Raw genomic sequence first — 19,676 nt, 5'->3', positions numbered from 1 at the left:
TTCCTCCTGCTTTGTTTTTATTTCTGAGAAATGTCTTGGGTATTCGAGTTTTTTTCTGATTCCATATAAAACAAAGTATTGTTTTTTCAATATCTTTAAAGTATGACAGTGGAGCTTTAATAGGGATTGTGTTAAAATTATATATTGCTTTGGGTAGTATGGACATTTTAATAATTCTCTTATAAATTGAGGTGCGTTCTGGTTGGGTGCATAGATATTAATAATGAAATATCATCATATTTGTCGGAAGCCATATAAGGTACAGCTCGGCCTTACTTCCTCTTCAAGTAAAAAACAGTTTTACTTTTTCCCGGTAACTTTACCTGGCAACTAGCCAACCAATCACCTTATGCCCCATCTTACTTACTCTAGCCAATCCCCAGTTAACAACTCCTCTGAACCTCCCAACAAGACCCACCCACCTTCCCCGTAATACTTATAAGGCACAAGCTTTTTCAATAAAATTTGAGACTTGATCAGAAAACTGTCTTGTCTCCCTTTCTCGTGCCCCTTGTTTGTTTTTCTCCTTTAGGTGGTTCCTGCGCCCCCCGTTGCTGTCCTGCGGGTCGGGACACATATTGAGTATTACCCTTAACAAATATGAAGTGACCATTCTTATCCTTCTTTACTTTTTTTGGTTTAAAGCCTATTGTATCTGCAAATAGAATTGCAACACCTGCTTTTTTCTGATTACCATTTGCCTGAAATATGGATGACTATCCTTTCACTCTGAGTCTATATTTATCTTTTAAGGTAAGATGTGACTCTTGTATTCAGAAAATATCTACCCTGAGTTTTTGTATCCAGTCAGCTAACCTGTGCCTCTTTAGAAGGACAGTTTAAGCCATTCACATTAATGAAGAATATTGATAAGTCTGGTAAAATTTTGGGTATTGAGTTTTTCAAAAGTCCAGTGGACATTTTTAAGCCTTTTGCCACTGTGGAAGTTGGAGTCTGATCAAAAGTTTCTGAGCTAGTTTATTTTTGTGGTAGAGGATTGGGTGGTCATTATGGAGGATAGGTCTGAGAATATCCTGAAGAGCTGGTTTGGTTATGGCAAATTTCTTCAACATATGAATGTCATTATAGTATTTAATTTCTCCATCTAAATGAAACTTAGTTTACCTGGATACAGGATCCAGGGTTGAAAGTTATTTTGCTTTAGGAGATTAAAAGTCGATGACCACCCTCTTCTGGCTTTAAAAGTTTCAGTGGAGAGATCTGCAATCATTCTAATATTCTTCCCTTTGTAGGTAATGGATTTCTTATGTCTGGCTGCTTTCAGAATTTTCTCCTTCATATTAACTTTAGTGAAGTTAATTATGATATGCCTGGGGGATGTCTTATTCGGATTGAGTCATGCTGGCGTTCTGGAACTGTCTGCTATCTGAATTTCAGAATCTCTAGGCATGTCTGGAAAATTCTCTTTCATAATTACATGGAGAAGGCCCTCTGTGCCTTGTGAGGCCACTTCATCACTTTCAGGGATTCCAATGAGGTATAGCCTTCTTCGAATTATCCCAGTGCTCTCTGAGAGAATGATCCCTTTTTGCTCTCCATTTCTCTTCCTCTTTGAGAGTTTGGGAGTGTTGAAAGGCTTTGTCAATAATGTCTGAAATCCTTTCTTCTACTTGCTCCACTCTGTTACTGAGGGATTCTACTGTATTTTTAGATCTTGAGGGCTGCAAATTCTTGCTTCAGTGCGTCAGAATCTTTGGTGGTTTTATCTTTAAATTCATTAAATTCTTGAAACAACTTTTGAATTTCTCCTTGAATTTCTAATTCTGATTTTTGAATGGCTCCTCGAATTTCTAATTCCAAATTTTCCTCCATTCTATTAATCTTATTTGCAATCCAAATTCTGAATTCAATTTCTGACATCTCGGCCAGCTGTTTATGAATGGGATCTTCAGTTACATTTGCCATATCTTTCCCTGGGGGTGGGGGGTTTAATCTATTTTGGTTATTCATGTTACCAGAGTTTTTCTGCTGATTCCGCCCCATGATTTTTTTACACTGTTTGATTTTTCCCCTGGAGCTTTGTCGAGGACTCATACAGTGCTATGGCCTTGGAAACTGGGGACCTGTTTGGTGTGGTGGAGCTAAGTGGTTTTTTCTTGTTTTCAGCTGGTCTCTGTTAGACCCTAGTGAAAAAGTTACTCTGGGTTGAAGTCTCAGCTGTGGAGAAATACCAGCAATTAAGTTACCCCACCCCCCACAGCCAACAACTGGAAAAGGAAAATCAAACCTTCATACAACCACACACCCAGGGCACCACCTGAATAGTCCTTGGGTGATTTGCTAAGTTCAAAAGGTCCAAATCAATTGTCTCAGTCAGCACCTGTCTCAGGTGGGAGAGTTTAAAAGGTCTCTGGCAACTGGATCGCAGGAGACTACTCAGATATGGCTTGCTCTGGTGCTCTGGCAAGTCAGGAGGTCCCATATAGATCAGTATGTGAAGGTTGATGCCTCCTTCCCCACCTTGCACCTCCATCACATCTAGTCACTGATAGCCCCGCAGGGCTGTGACCCAGTTGCCTGTAGTGAACAGATACTCCAGGTGTTTGCACCTGTCTGAATCACAAGGAAATCTATTCCTGCTCAGCCAGGCCACTGTGCTCTGCCTCAATCTAGCAGGGGGAGGTGAGGCCTGACAACCTTGGGTTCTTGATGGAGGCTGGGGGGTGTTCACTCAGTTCCAGCCCTGCCCCTGATTGATTTTACTGACAGAACAGAGCAGAACAACTTTGCAGGCATTTGTTTCTGTCCCTGCTAAATTCCCCTGCAGAAACGAAGCTGTTTTGAGTTTCCAGAGCCTGTGCCTCAGGCTTTGTCTTTGCTCCTGCAGGTTTGTATTTGGTTACCTGTCAGTTATAGCCTCCTGTCTTCCTTTGTCTATAGGCTGACAATCCCCTGAGGGCCAGGTGTGTCCTAGGCTCAGTAAAGCAGTCCTCCGGGTCAGTCACACCCTGGGAACTTCCCAGCTCTGCGAGTGAGTTTTCTAGTCCCCGCACTCCACCCAGGCTGGTAGCGCCTCAGGCAAACCCTTTACTCATGGGGCCTGTGTTTCTGTCCTAGATCCATTCCGTGGTGGTATCACCTGAGTAGATGCCCAGCCTCCTCTGGTTGCCCAGGGAGACAGGGGGTGTGGCTTCAGAATATCCGGGAGTGAGCCCTATTGTTGCCAAAAGACGGCTGCTGCTCTGCACCTCAGGGCACTGCCACTCGGGTGTGGTTCCCTCTCAGCCAACCGTCCACTCCTCACTCCTGTGTCATAGAGTCTGCACTGACCAGCTGAAGTTTAGGCCCTGTCCACACCCCTCAAGAAATCACCCAAGAATCTGGACACCTGTTTCCCTGATTCTGGAGGAGATGGAGCAGCTCCTTCACCCACTCACCAACTTGGCTTCTGAATAACGTCTCTCCCGGACTGGCCCTTCTCCCAAGCACCGAATCGTTCACACCCACCTGGTATCTCCAGACAGTGGGAGAAGGACCTTCCTGGGTACCACGTCTCCTGCCTCTCCATGCGTGGCTCTGCTCCCCAAAGTCCTCGAATTGTCCACGTTCGCTGCTTGCTGCGGGCAGCGCCGCTGCCTGGTTGCTCCTCTGTCACCCCTTTGTCCCCTTCGTGTGTGCGCAGACCAGAACAGCGTGAAGGCTGTGCATGTGTTGCGTGGCTGTGTTCATTCTTTTTTACTCTTTTTTTTGTTTTGTCTGAGTCAATTATTTTGAAAGACATGTCCTCAGGTTCTGAAATTCTTTCTCCTGCTTAATCTAGCCAATTGTCGAAGCTCTCAGTGGTACTGTTTATTTAATTTATCTATTTATTCAATCCTAGAATTTTTTTGTTTTTTGATGATGTCTATAATTAATGAATTTCTCAATCATATTCTGAATAGCATGTCTTTGTAGCATTTACCTGTTTTCTCTTGCATTGTAATGTGATCCTTTAATATCATTATTTTGAATTCTTTTTCTAGAATTTCATAAATTTCTTTTTCATTGGAACCTGTTGTTGGAGAATTACTGTGTGCCTTTGGTGTCATATTTCCTTGTATTTTTCAAGTTTCTTGTGTCCTTACATTAATATACATGCATCTGGTGTAGTAGCCGCTTCTTCCAATTTCTGAAATTGGCTTTCCCTGGGAAGACTTTTTCCTGAGAGTGCCCCTGTGGCATTGCCTGGGGAAGACACTTCAGCTGTGCCTGTGCAGTCATGCAGTCTCCACATGGTTCCTTCATCTGTAAGCAGATTGGCAGAGTCTGTGATTTCCTCAGTAGTTTGTAGAGGCAGTGGTGACATTTGATGTGGATGGGGACCTCAGGTGGGCCAGTCCTTGGGTCCCAGTGGTGGCAGCAGTGGGCTGAGTGTGCCTGTCCTGAGGCCCCTGTGCAGTGCAGGCCTGGGAGACTTATTTTTGGGCCTCTAGGCAGCTTGAGCAGCCACCAGCAATGGCAATGGCATTGGCAGGTGCAGGTGGGTCTTCAGGCCCCTGGGGAGTGTGCCTGGTGTGGGTGATGGCAGTAGTGGGGTGGGGTGACCCTCAAGCTGTCAGGAGACATAATCTGGTATTAGTGGTGGGTGGAATGGTCTTGGAAGGCTGGTGCTCAGGCCCTCATGTGCTGCAAGTGGGTTGTGCTGTGGTGGGAGTGGCAGGCTGGCTGGGAAGGAGAAATGCCAGCAGCGCAGGTGGGGTGGGTGATCCCCAGGCTCCTGGGGGGCTCAGGTGTGGGGGGACAGTGCCAAACCAGGTGGGCCTGTCTCCAGTCCCTTGGGAATGTGGCATGGATGCCAGCTATGTTGGTCAAGTGCACAGCAGCCCTGCTGGGTGTGGTGGGTGTTGGCAGCAGCAGCCCCAAGCAGGCAGGGCTGAGGCTCCCTTGATCCCCAGAGTGGTCTCTCCAGCATGTTCCAGAATGCCAGGGACCCTGAGGCTCCACTGGGCCTACCCAGCTTCATGCCACCTGCACATGTGGGCATGTCAGTCAGGCCCCAGAGATGTGCAGATTAATTAATTTTTTACAAAAGAGAAGGAGGCAGAGATTAGGCTGCCTAGAAGGGCAGTGCCGCACATCCTGATGTGCTGCCTTCCTTCCACAACCCGAGGGCCCTTGTGGCAGTTTTCCCAGGAGTCCTGGCCTAATGTGGACATGTATAGATTGGCAGTCAGCCAGGAAAACAAAGGGCCGAGGACTGAGGTGCTATTTCTCCTCAGCAATGCAGGGAATGTCCACATCTGTGAAATGTGGTACTCCCAGAGATAGTTGAGATTTACAACATCAGTAACACTAAGACACTTTCATCTACCAGGGTTCAGAGTATAGATTCATGCTGTTCTCTAGTGGGAGACTGGGTGTTAATTACAAGTTTTAAATAGGCAGATGTCTTTTGACCCAGAGACTTCACTTCTAGGAATCCATTCTGCAGACAGCTTTGAGTTTGCTTGGTGGGTGTGCAACAGTGGGACAAGAGGGAGCCTCAGTAGTCATCAGGACAGGGGACACACATTTGAGGTATGTGAAGCCGTCTAATAGGAGCATGGATCATCCTGTAGTTGCTAACATGAGAAGACCTCCCTGACACTGCTGTGTGTTAGAAAGCAAGTTGGGGCACTGCCTGCCACTATCCATGTCTGTGGAGGCTGCCCCTCTGTGTGGAGCACCACTCTGTGCCGGGCAGAGGAGCAGGCCTGTGGGCACCCCAGTACGACCTTCAACCCCACCCCGGCTTGAGTGTAAGGTGGGTCCATCCCTGTAGGACCCCTGGCAGCCACTGGGGGCCCCCAGCTGGTCAGGTGGGAAGGGGTACATGGAGGGATGGCTTGCTGATGCAGGCAGGGTTCAGAGTGGGGGGCACCTGGGCAGCAGGGGTGGGGAGAACAGCCTTCTGACAGGGCTACTGTGAGCTGAAGATGATGAAAAAGAAGCAGACAAAGGAAAATCCCACCCCCGTCCCCTGTTCCCAGGAAGGGAGAAGGACCCTTAACGCCAGAGGTAAGAGAGGCCAGCTTGGCCTAGAGACAGCACCAGAAGACTCTGTAGCACAAACTTGCTGAGTAGCTTTTGTTTTCCATGGCTTCTCCCACATATTGGTCTTGTCATTTCTCTAAAAGGGACCATTGTCCCTTTCCTATGGGCTCCATGAGCTCTGGTTGGAGCTGCTCCTCTCTGCTGGCCTGTGGGCAGGAGCTCCGGGAGCAGGGGAGTCTGCTTTTCTCCTCTGTCTGTCCTCTGTTTGTATAACTTACAGGACCCCAGCCAACGAACCTGCCATGGGGAGGGGGAAGAAGCTTCTCCTGTAGGAGAGCAAACCTCCCCCCGCCACACTGGAGCAGCAGGGGAGGCAAGAGCCTGAGCCCTACGAGGACAGAACCACAAGCCCCAGGCAACCCCAAGGGACAGTGCCAGGGCTGACTGCCCTAGCGTCCCCTCCCTCCAGTCTCCTATAGGCCATCTGCCCCTCCAGAGAGCTTCTCACCACTTGCCCAACACAGGTGTGGGTGGATTGGAGTCTGTTCCAGGTCAGGTGAGGACCCAGGCCGTAGGGCAGCCAAGCCAGGCTGTCCATGGCACCTACATGTAGAGCAGGACCTTTGCCACAGGATCAGATGTGTGACTGTTGGATCCCACCGACTATCCCCACAGGAACCAGGAATGGGGACAGATCACCCAAAGGACATCTGTGCAGGATGTGCTCACCTGACCACATGGACCCTGAGAATCTCACAGGGGGCTGGCAAGGCTCTGGAGGACACTAAGGGCTGTGGGAGCTGTGAATGAGCCACAGGGCTGGGAAATAACTAGAGCAGACTACTCTGGGTTGGGGACTGGGCAGGGGCTGGGAGAGTGCTGAGGAGCATGGCGGAGAAAGCCTGGCTTTCCTTGAAGACCATCGGTAGAAATTTGTACATTGAAGCCCTCATTCTGGTGAGGGCTCAGAAAGGAAGAGGACAGCTACAGAGAAGTCTCTGTCGTATGAGAGATGCGCTTGAGGTCTTGAGCAGACCCTGCTGCAAGAGGAATGTGTTGGGAGCCTCTGCTGAGGCCTTGGCCAGAAGTGAGGACCATGCAGAGAGCTGGGGAGGGGTCCTCCCATACAGCGCTTGCAGGATGCCCTCCTCTACCTGGTGAAAGTAGAACTGGTGAGTGAGGAGCTGGATATTTAGCTAGATGGTTTCTAAGCATAGTGTTGCAGGCACAGCCTGATGGCTCCTTGCTGCTCACAGTCAAACGTGTGAGGGCAGATGTAATGGAGGAGGGAGCTGTCACAAGGAAGAACCACCGACTGAGGAGGGGAGATTCTGAGTCTGCCCCCACGTGCTCTAGAAGCAGATTTGAGGGGCTGTCTGGGCACCTTTGTCACAGGATCAGACGTGTGACTGGTGGATCCCACCGACTATCCCCACAGGAGCTGGGAGTGGAGACAGATCACCCAGTGGACATCTGTGCAGGACGCACTTGCCTGACCACATGGACCCCGAGAATCTCACAGGGACCTGGCAAGGCTCTGGAGGGTTTTTACCCACAGAAACGATGCTTGCTGGGTTGGGGGCAGGAAGCAGACAAAATGAAGTAAGCCTGACTCTGAGGTCAGAGCCACAGACGAGGGGGCTGTCAGGACGTGGCCACTGGCCTGAAAGGGGGTCTGGCCCAGGAGTCCGGGAGAACAGAGCACCCACCCCAGGCAGGGGTCTTGAGCCTGGCACCTAATGGGATTCTCCACGCTGGGTGTTGGACGTTCTTGGGACCTGGGACTCCTTCCTTTCTCCCAATTCCCCCTTGGAGAGGGGTGTCCACCCCACACCCACCCCACCATCACATGTCAGAGGCAGATAGCTATCTGGTCTCACAGGTCCACACACAGACAGGACTTTCAGTGCACACCTGATTCTTGTGACTTGGAGATGAGACTGTGGCCTCACAGCTGATGCTGGGATGGGTCAGGAATCTTCAGGTTGTTGGTGTGGATGAAGGTATTTTGTGTTGAGGAGAACTTGAGGTCAGGGGCCAGGAGGGTGGTCTGTTACAGGCCGAACTGTATCCCTGCGGGATCCTGTGCTGAATTCCTAACCCCTAGGATGTCAGCAAGTGCCCTTATGTGGAAATACAGCCTTTGCAGGTGACACCAAGTTTGGATGGAGCCCTACTGGAGCAGGGTGGGCTTCATATCCCTGGCGTCTGCAGAGAAAGGGGACACTTGGACACACACACAGCAGGGAGAGTGCCATGTGAAGATGAGGGGCCACTGCCGGGAGGTAGCGGGGCCTGGGCCAGAATCTCCCTGGTCTCCAGACTGGTCTCTAGCTGGGAACAGCAAGTGCATGCTGTCTCGGCCATGTACTCTGTTTACTGTGTCACAGCAGCCACAGCTGTGGTCCTGAGCCAGCAGCCCTGTGGCCTGCATAGGCCTCCTGCCCAGTCCTCAGAGTATGTCCTGTCTGTGTGGGTCCCTCACTGTTTCCCCAGCCTGAGAGGTTGAGTCTATAATGAGCCACTTAACCAAAGTGAAGCCCGAGCCTGGAAGGAGGCACTGGGAGCTCAGGGCTGTAGAGTGGACATCCCCTGGGGTCCAGCTGTGCAGATCCCATGCTCCCCTGGACACTCACTCTTTGAGGGCCAGCTCAGGCAGCTGGGATTCTGTGGAGCTGGCCATGACCTTGTGGAGTCACATGCAGTGGGAGGGACAGTAGGCCCCAAATACCCCATGACAGGTGCCCAGAGCTACCGTTCAATACCTACATGGTCTCCTCTAGGAACCCACACAGGATGTGTACCCAAGACACCATCCTGGACGAGTCCTTTTGCCCTGCTCCTCTGCACTTTAGCTACCACCCTCCACCTGCCCTCTGCATTCCCCTGACCTTGCCTTTGGCCTGTGCCACCTGGCCCTCTACACCACAGCCCTGTGACCCCAAACTCCTGACCCTGATTTCAAATGCCTGCCCCATGGCCTGGAGTCCACCTGCTGAGTGTCGCCACCTGGTCCCCAGGTGGCTGCTGTGGACTATGTGCTTGTGCCCCAAAGTCACAGGTGGACATCCTTAGCCCATGTGACAGCCCTGGCAGGGGGCAGGGCAGTGTTTAGGTCTTACAAGGGTGACTGCCGGCCTTATAAGTGGACCACAGTGATCCATTCAGCCCATCCTCCTGTGAGCACATGGTGAGGAGACACCTCTGAACCAGGAAGGGGACTTTGCCACACCCGGAATCTGCTGTGTCTGGGTCTCAGACCTCCAGACTCCAGAGCCACAAGGAACAAATATCTGCTATTTCAGCTCCCACCCTCGCGGTCAGACACCCTGAGGCCTGAGTGTCTGTCTCGAGACCAGATGGTGTTTGGGAGAGATTCTGAGACCTCTCTTGCCCTCCTGCCTGCCTCCCACCAGGCATGGCCAGCCCCAGCCTCACTCACGGGCCCTTTCCTGGTGCCTTGTCCCACCAGCCTGTGCCGAGATAGCCCCTCTCCCACAGCTCCCTCAGGAATCAGGGTCCCCCTCAAGATGTCCAGGCAGCATGAAGGGTTGGGAAAAGAAACAAAAATCCTTCTCTCGAGATCAGTGTCACGAGATAAAATACACATGTTTATTTTAGGGCAGCAAATGTGTGCAGGGCAGCATAGGCTTGGGCAGACCCTACACACCACCCCACACCGGTGGGCACCTGGCTGGACAGACAGAAGCCGCTTTTCGAGCTCAGAGCTGCAGGGCAGGATCTAAGCACAGCAAGGCACAAGACGGGATGCAGGTGCTCTGGGCTCGCAGCAGAGACTTTCTGGTCCGTCTCTTTGGTCTCTGACACTCTCTCACTGGGTGGTCATTTCACCTGAGGCGACAGAGACAGTACAGATGGCATTTCCCACTGTTGGGGCAGGAGTAGCCATGATGACCAGGCAGGAAGGCATCCCAGAGTCCCCAGGACTGATGTTCAGCACAGGCTGGGCTCTGTGCCACCACACTACCTGCATACAACCTTCTCCAGCCTAGTGCCCTTGGGCTGCTCTACCTTGAACAAGGTGACAGTGGTGCTGTAGAAGAGGCTCAGCAGGAAGAGGACGATGAAGGTGGAGGCGGTGGTCCACAGACTCTCGAAGCCCTCCTCCTCAGCACTCACCTCTCCCTCTGCAAGGGGACAGAGGCAGGAGTTAGGCTCAAGTGTCCATGGCTGGCCCTGTGGAGTGACCTCAGAGCAAAGTCAGCCTCCCAGGACCTGAGCAGGAGGAGACACTGTCCTTCAAGCCATCCCTTGGCTACTTAGCTGTGCAGCACTGAGCATGGTAGATTGGGAGGCAGTGGAAGGGAGGGACAGAGGGGGTGCTCACACTCTGTGTACATGGTGTGGGCCCTGAGTGCACTGTGTGGGCCCTGTGTGCATCGTGTGGGTGCTGTATACCAGGTTTGAACCTCATGTGCAAGGAGTGGTTGCCATGTACAAGGTGTGAGTCCTGTGTGCACTTTTGGGGTAGCCTGCCACTGTCTTTCCTTGGGTGCAGGAGTTCCAGGCTCAGTCTGCACAAGTCTGGAGCCAGCATGGGCTGGGTCCCTGATAGTCTGATGCAGGGGGTGGGCTTGGGCTTAGGCTGAGCAGGGCTGTGACCCTGGAGTCTTATCCCAGGACCTCTGGGGAGGCAGAGTGAGCATGAGAGACACAGACATGGACAAATGGGTGGACAGGGAGTAGACTTGGGAGCCCAGCAGAATGGCAGCCAGTATGTCCTGGGCTTTTGTGGGGGAGGGGCATCATGGCCAGGGCCACACGGGAAGGAGCCCTCCTATCCCCGTGGATTGGAGTGGGTAGGCAGGATGCCTGGGCCTGAGCAGTGCCCCCTTATTTCCTCATCCCCATGTGAAGCTGTCCTGGTGGCTTGTCCTCCCTACCAGGACGATGGCCCTTGGGACTGAGTTAAACTGAGAGCTGAGCTTCACAGAGGGACGAGGACATGTGGGGGTCTGTAGCCCTGCACAGACAGGTACTTGGGGGCATCTGGAGTTTAGGCTCCCAATGGGCCAAGCGTGTGGGGAGGGCCTATGCAGCCCAGTGGGGGTCAGTGCCATTGTGGGGTGTGGAGACCTGGATCAGGCCCCTGCCTTCCCTGCCTGCTGGGCCTGGGCAGCGGGGGTGGTTGCCGGGGCCTCAGGAAAGGCTCTGAGCATTTCCTGAAGTTTCAGGCTGAAAGAGACAGCTGCCTGCACTCTAGGGCCAAAGTAGGAATGTTGCAGCTCCTCAGCACACGGCCCGAACCATGGCTCTGCTCGTAGGTGGGTACTGGGGGCCTGGGTCTCCCTGAGGAGCTGCAGCTGGCTCAGCCCAGGGAGGCCCTGGGAGCCTGTGCCCTGGCCTGGTCACGGTAGCTCTCATCAGAGTCCAGGCTGGGCCCTCAAAGCTGAGACAGGAGAACAAGTAGCACCTTGGGCAGGAAGCCAGTGAGCTGGGGGAGCAGGGAGCAGAACATGGGAGCGCGGAGTACCAGGCAGAGGCACCGAGTGACAGAGGGGCGCGGGGCTGTCCTGTGTGTGTGCATCGCTTGTGTGTAGGCATGTGCCTGCACGTGTCTGTCTCATGTTCTCGGGCTTGCACACATGTTCACATCTGTGTCTTTTGCACACCTGTGTCCGTGCGTCAGTGTGTGTGCATGTTTCTGCATGTGTCTCTGTGTGTGTTGTGCATGTGTGCCCACCACATGCATGTGCTGCCTGATCCCATGAGGCCCTGCCTTCTGATGACTTTCTGGAAGCAGCAGGATTGTTGGTGCGCCTGGGTTTGGGCAGCTGTGAGCACTTGTCAGGCATGCGAGGCCTTACTGGGGCTGCTTGGAGGCACCAGGTTGAGGCAGGGCAGGGGTTGTGGTGGAGGGTGGTATGCAGGGTGGGTGTGGGGTGGGTGCAACATAGCCACAGACCCAGCAGGTGAGAGGGTTGTGTACTCAGAACCATGTATTTTGAAAGGATCTTTTTATTTCTAAGTTTTATAAGATGCACATCTCACTCTGATGATGTGGTTAGTTTGCACATAAGCACAGAGTGACTGGCCACCCAGAGCGTGGGCTGGTCGGTGGGCCAGAGGGGTCAGTAGCAGGTGCTGGCAGTGTCAGACATGACCAGGGACACATTGTACAGGGTGGGTTTACCGGTGGACTTGTCCACGGTCCTCTCAGTGACCCTGTTGGGCAGGGCCTCATGGGCCACGACACAGGTGAAGGCTTCCCCCGAGTTCCAGTCCTCCTCGGGCACGGTCAGGAAGCTGTGGGCGAAGTAGAGGCCTGGAGCATGGGGCTCAGGCTTTGCAGCGCTGGTCACATACTTGTCCGAGGACACAGGCTGCCCCCTCTGCATCCACTGCACAAATACGTCTGCAGGGGAGAAGCTCTTCACCAGGCAGGTGATGGTGGCTGCCTCCCGCAGGTTTAGCTGCTCCCGGGCCGGGGGCAGCACGTAGACTTCAGGCTTGTGCAGGGCCATGTCTGTGGGCAGAGGTAGCATGAGTGTGGGGTGGCGCAGCGGGCTGTGGGGTTGGGGCATGAGAGGGTCAGGGCATGGGTGGGAGTGGGTCAGGGCACGGAGGGGGTTGGGGGGCTCAGGGTGCCGGAAGTTGCTCAGGGGCTTACTCTTGGGCTTGGAGACACTCTGCTTTAGTGGTGAGGGCAGGTCTGTGTGGGTCACAGTGCACGTGAATCTCTCCCCCGAGTTCCAGTCGTCCTCACAGATGCTGGCCTCACCCATGACGCTGAAGGTGGCGTTGGGGTGGCTCTCAGAGATGTTGGTGTGGGTCTTCAGGGGCTCGCCATTCTGGCGGGTCCAGGAGATGGTGAGACTATCATAGGTGGCCAGGTCTGTGACAAGGCAGGACAGCTTGGTGGACTTGCTGAGGAAGATGCTGGCGAATGTGGGAGGGATGGTGAAGACTTGGATGTTCGTGGTTGGACCTGCAGCCGAGAGGAAGCTGGTCTGAGCGACTTGCCGGGTATGGCTCCAGGTGGATGTGTGGCTTGCCTTCCCAGGGGTCCCAGTGAAGGGGCCCTGCCCTCCTGCCCTGCCTTGACCACGCTGGGAAGTGAGGACCAAAGAGCAGGCAGCATGCCGGGCAGCGCTGGTGAAACCCAGGAGGACCCCCTGCGTGTATGTGTGTGTGTGTGTGAAGGGAGGTGGGCGCTGCCCTAGGGAACAGGCTACTCACTGGTGCCGCACACGGAGGACACATTCTTCAGGAAGGGCAGGCCTCTGTGATCCACGCGGCAGCTGAACACATTCTGGTTCAGCCAGTCGCTCTCACTGATGGTCAGTGTGCTGGTAACCTTGAAGGTGGAGGGCCCAGACCCTTGGGCCTGAGCTTCCACCGGGTCTGTGGAGAAGCCAGACTCTAGTTGCTTCCCATCACGCAGCCAGGACACTGTGACCTGCCGGGGGCTGAAGTCTGTGGCCTGGCAGATGAGCCTGGCCCTGCGGGGGCTGGAGCCGGAGAAAGCATCGCGGGACGGGATGAACACACTCACGTTGGGGGGCTGCTCCAGAATCACTGCAGTGAGGGGACATGGTGTCAGCCTGACGGCTCCCTCCTGCCCTGGCCAAGCAGGCCTCTGCCATGCGGGGTGTTAGTTACCAGTGTGGGGGTGGGGAGCTGTCAGCTCTCACCTGGAAGAGGCACGTTCACGTTCCTTTTGACTTTGTTGTGCTCCACCTGGCACACCAGGTGGTTGTCTGTGCCCAGTAGGAAATCCTTGGAGGGCAGCAGCACCTGCGAGGTGGCCATGTACTTGCCCTCCCTCAGGATGTCTGGAAAGGTCCTGAAGCTGCTGATGACAGATGAGTTCTTGTAGTTCCAGGAGAAGGTGACGCCACTGGGCAGGAAGTCCCAGGCCAGGCAGCCCAGCACCACGGTGCTCGTGTCTAGCAGGGAGTTCTCACAGGAGACCAGGGGGAACAGCCGTGGGTGGCTCTCAGTCCCTGAGGATCCAGGAGACAAAGAGAAGGGGTTGAGGAGTTGTGTCCTTGGGCCTGGCCAGGCAGGGGTCTCTGTGTACCTACCTATGTGGCTGCCCCTCACAGGCCCAGGTGATAGGGTGAAGTGAGGCCTCAGGTCTCCCTACGATACTGCTCGGGGGCAGGGAGACCACCTGAGCACCGACCTCCTGCAGAACACAGCACCCAGCACAGGGAAAGCCTGAGGGCTCTAGGATGGGCAGAAGAAGCACCCCTGGCCCCTGCTGCTGGCCCTGGGCCAGCTCTGCCCTCCCTCTGTGGCGTTAAAGCCTTGGTATTGGTACACGCAGCTCCCAGCACCTTGGGGCCTAAGTGGAGGGAACATTTCCCCCAGCCAGCTGCCCAAGCTAGTCTCAGTCCAGTCCACTAAGTCCTCTGGATAGGTACATCAGGTCTGACAGAGGTTAGTAAGGCTGAGTGTGAAGGGGACCCAGTGCACATGTAGCTCAGCTGATGCCCACATCCATCTGGATCACCAGGAAAAGCCAGCACAGCTTAGAGGAGGACAGTCCCCCAAGCCAGCAGATGCCAGCTGAGGAAATTCTAGCCTAAAGCAGCTTAATGAATGTACATTGGTCAAGACAAAATGGCAAGATCAGCCCTGTGGGACCAAACTCACCTTAGAGTAACAGAGGGAGATCAACCACCAACCAAGGCCAGGGTAGAAGATCTCAGCTGAGCCCAGTTTAGCCCAGTCCAGGTTATCCCAGTTCAGCCAAGTCCAGCTCAGCCCAGCACAGCTTAGTTCAGCTCAGCCCAGTTCTGCTAAGCCCATGTCAGCCCAGCCAAGCCCACCTCAGCTCAGCTCAGCTCAGCCCAGCCTAGCTCATCCCAGCTCATTACAGCTTAGCCTAGCTCAGTTCACCTCAGCCCAGCTCACATTAGCCCGGATCAGCCCAGCCAAACCCAGCTTAGCCCAGCCTTGCTCAGCCCAGCTCAGGTCAGCCTGTTCAGTCTAGTCCGGTTAAGCCCAGCCAAGCCCAGTTCAGCCTAGCTTAGCCCAGCCCAGCTCAGCTCAGCTCAGCCAAGCCAAGCTGAGCTTAGCCCAGCTCTGTTCAACTTAGCTCAGCCCAGCTCAGATCTACCCTGCTCAGCTCAACTCAGCTCAGCCCTGCTCAGCCCAGCCCAGCTCAGCCCAGCCCAGCCCAGCCCAGCTCAGGTTAACCCAGCTCAACCCAGCTCAGCTCAACCCAGCTCAGCCTACCTCAGCCCAGCACAGCTCAGCTCAGCCCAGCTCAGCTCAGCTCAGCCCAGAACAGCTTAGCTCAGCCCAGCCCAGCTCAGCTCAGCCAAGCTCAGCTCAGCTCAGCCCAGCTATACTCAGCCAAGCTCAATCCAGCTCAGCTCAGCCCAGCTCAGTGAAGCTCAGCCCAGCTCAGCCCAGCTCAGCCCACCTTAGCTCAGCTCAGCTCAGTCCAACTCAGCCCAGCTCAGCTTAGCTCAACCCAGCTCAGCTCAGTCCAGCTCAGGTCAACCCAGCTCAGCTCACCTCAGCTAAGCCCAGCTCAGGTCAACCCAGCTCAGCCCAGCTCAGTCCAGGCCAGCTCAGCCCAGTTCAACCCAGCTTAGCCCACCTCAGTCAAGCGCAGCTCAGGGCAACCCAGCTCAGCCCAGCTCAGCTGAGCTTAGCCCACCTTAACCCAGTTTGTCTTAGTCCAGCTCAACCCAGCTCAGCCCAGCTCAGCTCAACCCATGTCAGCCCAGCCCAGCCCAGCCCAGCTCAGCCCAACTCAGCTCAGCTCAGCTCAGCCCAGCTCAGCCCAACTCAGCTCAGCTCAGCTCAGCCCAGCTAAGCTGAACCAAGCTCAGCCCAGCTCAGCCCAGCAGTTCAGCTCAACTCAGCTCAGCCAAGCTCAGCCCCGCTCAGCCCACCTCAGCTCAGTCCAGCTCAGGTCAACCCAGCTCAGCCCAGCTCAGCTCCACCCAGGTCATCCCAGCTCAGCCCAGCCCAGCCCAGCTTAACCCACCTCAGCCCAGCTTGGCTCAGTCCAGCTCAACCCGGCTTACCCCAGCTAAGCTCAACACAGCTCAGCCCAGCTCAGGTCAACACAGCTCAGCCCAGCTCAGCTCAACCCAGCTCAGCCCAGCCCAGCCCAGCCCAGCTCAGCTCATTGTAGCCCAGCTCAGTTCAAATCAGCTCAGCCCAGCTCAACCCATCTCAGCTCAGTCCAGCTCAACCCAGCTCAGCCCAGCTTCTCAACCCAGCTCAGCCCAGCTCAACTCAGCCCAGCTCAGCCCAGCTTAGCCCAGCTTAGCCCAGCTTAGCTCAGCTCAACGTAGCTCAGCCAAACTCAGCTCCACTCAGCCAACCTCAGCTCAGTCCAGCTCAGGTCAACCCAGCTCAGCCCAGCTTATCTTAGCCTCGCTTAGCTCAACCCAGCTCAGCCCAGTTCAACCCAGCTCAGTCCAGCTCAGGTCAACCCAGCTCAGCCCATCTCAGCTTAGCCTAGCTTAGCTCAACCCAGCTCAGCCCAGTTCAACCCAGCTCAGCCCAGCTCAGTACAGGCCAGCTCAGCCCAGATCAGTCCAGGCCAGCTCAGCCCAGCTCAGTCAAGCCCAGCTCAGGTCAACCCAGCTCAGCACAGCTTGGCTCCACCTAGGTCACCCCAGCTCAGCCCAGCCCAGCTCAGCTTAGTCCACCTCATCCCAGCTTGGCTCAGTCCAGCTCAACCCAGCTCAATCCAGTTCAGCTCAGCCCAGTTCAGCTTAGTCCAGCTCAACCTAGCTCAGCCCAGCTTCTCACCTCAGCTCAGCCCAGCCCAGCTCAGCACAGCTCAGAGCAACCCAGCTCAGCCCAGATTGAGTCCAGCCCAGCTCACCTTAGCCCAGCTCCGTCCAGCTCAGCCCAGCTCAGCTCAACTCAGCTCAGCTCAACTCAGCCCAGCTCAGCTCAACTCTGTCAGGCTCAGTCCTGTTAATCCAGGCCAACCCAAGGCAGCTCTATCCATCCTAGCCGGTTTCTGAATTCTAGGTAGAATGGCTTGAAAGGGTCAGCGCAGCAGACCCTCTTGCCTGAGCTCAAGCACCTCCTTCCAGGATTCCCACCCTCCAGATTCTAGCTCCTGCATCTCCCCCTATTTGGCACATGAGTCTCAGGCCCCCTGCCCAGCTGCATTTGGTGCTGGCTGCAAAGCAGCGGGAATAGACACTAACCTCCCCTACTTGGGTAGAGTATTTTATGGCAACTTTAAAAGACATCTTGTGATTTAAATCAATAATTCAGGAGTCTTCCTTATGATAAAAAATGAAAGTTCCTCTTGCAGAGGGTTGCTCCACACTGAGCACTGGGGAAGTTCTCCTGGGCCTCCCCAGGCCAGGACTGCTCCCTTCCAAGTCTAAAGTAAGCCCCTGTTCTAAATTACCTCTAGAGAAAAACCATCACTAGTGATGACCCAGGAAAGGCATTTCACCTAAATTTGACACCTAAAATTTTGCTGGTCACCATACATCATTTTGGAAGGACTGAGCTACTTTCTAGGATGAAGTAATGATCTAAAATTCAAAGCTGCATTTTTAACTTCAGTAAGGACAGTGCAGGCCCTGCTCTCCCCATGTGCGGTAGCCGTGGGCCTTGCACTCCATATTTCCTAGGCAATAGAGCAGATCATGACATTTTCTCCTTGAAATGTTCTTTAGGAAAAGTTAAATGTGAGTGACCCAGCCCATGGTCACTCAAAGGACTCACAGGAATAAGCCTCTTTTCCCCTCTTCAAGTAATACAGATCGATTCTCCCTCAAGTAGAAACAAAACATGAAACACAAACTTTTAAGAGAAATGAATTTGGCAGTGGCAGCTGCCTCTCTCTTACCATGTCGCTGGGTCTTTTGCCTGGAGTAATCCCTCCAAGTCCATTAGAAGTGGCCAGTTTCTAATGGAGAGCCAGCCGGCCTCCACTGAAGTCACCACTGCACATTCCGAGCTCTGGGTGGTCCTGGGAGACCTGAAGCCAAGGCCAGCCAGTGGCGGCCTGCCCAGGCCCTCCACAGGACCCTGGTCCAGCCGTCCTCCTAACGTGCTCCTAAATCCCTTTCTTTTGCATAATACACCTGAGTTATGCTTTATCCAATAACTAACATCTTTAACTGAAATAATTCAGGACAATTACACACATTTCACCTAAAATTTATCCAAAAGTGATTATTTGGAAAGTTGTTTTAAAAAATACTGAAAAATACTGAAGGCAACTTTATCAGAATATCAGTGTTTTTTTAATCACAAAGAGAAAACTGATCAACTTAAAAATTGCAAACTCAGTCATTATAAAAATAATGCTTCACTTTCTATACTTATTATGTGTCCATAATAAGTAAAAACAAAAAAATTAAAGAAAAATTATACTTTCTGGTATTGAAAAAAGGTTTGAGGCTAATTATTATATGAAGGAATAACAACATAACTTACAAAGTTTTATGAATACATTAATAAACTATCCCCAAGACTGTTTAAGTTCTTAAATACCTTACTCTAAAAAATGAATACAATTTAGAAGCTGATAAGCTAAGTGTGAACAAACTGGAAGTTGGTAAACTAAGATTGAAAAATTAAATTCAAATAGTTAAAAAGGGCTTTTTCCAGTTTCTGCCAGACTTGCCTTATTTTAGAAATGCAAATTGCCAGGTGTTGTTTTGCCCAGTGGAACATTTTCAGATCTGAAGGCTGGGCAAAACCTTTGAAAACCACTTCTTCATAACCATAAGCTATAAATTCCCCAATTGTGTTTTTCTGCTTCTTAAAATAGACTCACAATGTGGTCTGCTTCCTGCCACCTGTTGCAGGCTTCCGAGGCCCACACACAGCCATCTTGGCTGTACCTGACCATCTACTCCAAGTTTATATCAATTAATCTAAAAGTAAACTTGATTTATGATTGTCAAAACTCAGTCCTGCATTGGGGTTGGACAGCACTGTGCTACTGTTTCTCGGCTGAACCTGCAGCAGCCTCAGTTGGAAAGACATGGCTCGTGGTTGTTAATTCAGTGATAAGAATTTTAAATACTTTGACATTTAACAAGATTGAATAGACTTGAAAAATCTCTCACATTTTAAAGTCACAATATTCTCAGCCATTTTTCTCAGGAGGCACTTCAAAGATAACCTGTGTTTTAGGACTTAGCAAGTGGGCCTCTGAGGAGGAGCAATCATTTCCTCGGGAATGGCCCTTCCCTGCAGTGCTGAGCTCTGGGTCCCTGCCAGGCACCCTTTCCAGTGATCCCTACCCCGGACTCTCACCAAGACCAAGCCCAGGGCTGCAAGATCCTGCCCAAGGGATTCACTCGTTCAGACAGTTCTCTTTCTAACAAATTTTAAATACAATCTATCACCATTATAAAGAAAATATTTCACTGTGCATTCCATGCGAGTTTTTGTGGCTCTAAACATCACTATTGAGACATATCCCTGGCCAGCTCTGACTCCGACAACTACACATCACCCGCCATGGCCGCACTGCCCTCTGGCCCTGGAGCCCTGGTCTGTACTAGCATTGCATCCACATGCACTCCCAGGCCCACCAGACATGCCAATATAATTCCTGTTTCTAAAGAGGAAATCAGGGAGACTCCCAAGCCCCCCAGGCCCAAGTCCCCATCCCTCCTGGCTGGCCCTCCCAAGTCCCCTCCGGCACATGTCCTACGGACCAGCCTGAAATGCTCAGAAAAACCCTGGGCAAGAGGAGAAAATGAAGGCCCTGGAGTGGCCAT

The 19,676-nt window shown here is 53.0% G+C and overlaps 2 gene segments (V, D, J or C); both read right to left on the bottom strand.

Moving 5' to 3' along the window:
• The window catches only part of LOC128587758 (immunoglobulin heavy constant mu-like), a 358,544-nt gene that overhangs the window by 215,056 nt on the left and 123,812 nt on the right, over positions 1 to 19,676 (bottom strand).
• LOC128587757 (immunoglobulin heavy constant mu-like) overlaps positions 9,564 to 19,676 on the bottom strand; it is a 107,912-nt gene continuing 97,799 nt past the window's right edge. The window contains 6 exon segments of the C gene segment in view: positions 9,564 to 9,825; positions 10,006 to 10,121; positions 12,128 to 12,460; positions 12,605 to 12,922; positions 13,174 to 13,512; positions 13,629 to 13,940. Coding sequence covers positions 9,817 to 9,825; positions 10,006 to 10,121; positions 12,128 to 12,460; positions 12,605 to 12,922; positions 13,174 to 13,512; positions 13,629 to 13,940 — 1,427 coding nt within the window.

Source organism: Nycticebus coucang, chromosome 6 (genome assembly GCF_027406575.1).
Source record: "Nycticebus coucang isolate mNycCou1 chromosome 6, mNycCou1.pri, whole genome shotgun sequence".
Classification (NCBI taxonomy): domain Eukaryota; kingdom Metazoa; phylum Chordata; class Mammalia; order Primates; family Lorisidae; genus Nycticebus; species Nycticebus coucang.
Note: the sequence above shows the minus strand (reverse complement) of the source record. Positions and strands in the feature narration are given on the sequence as shown.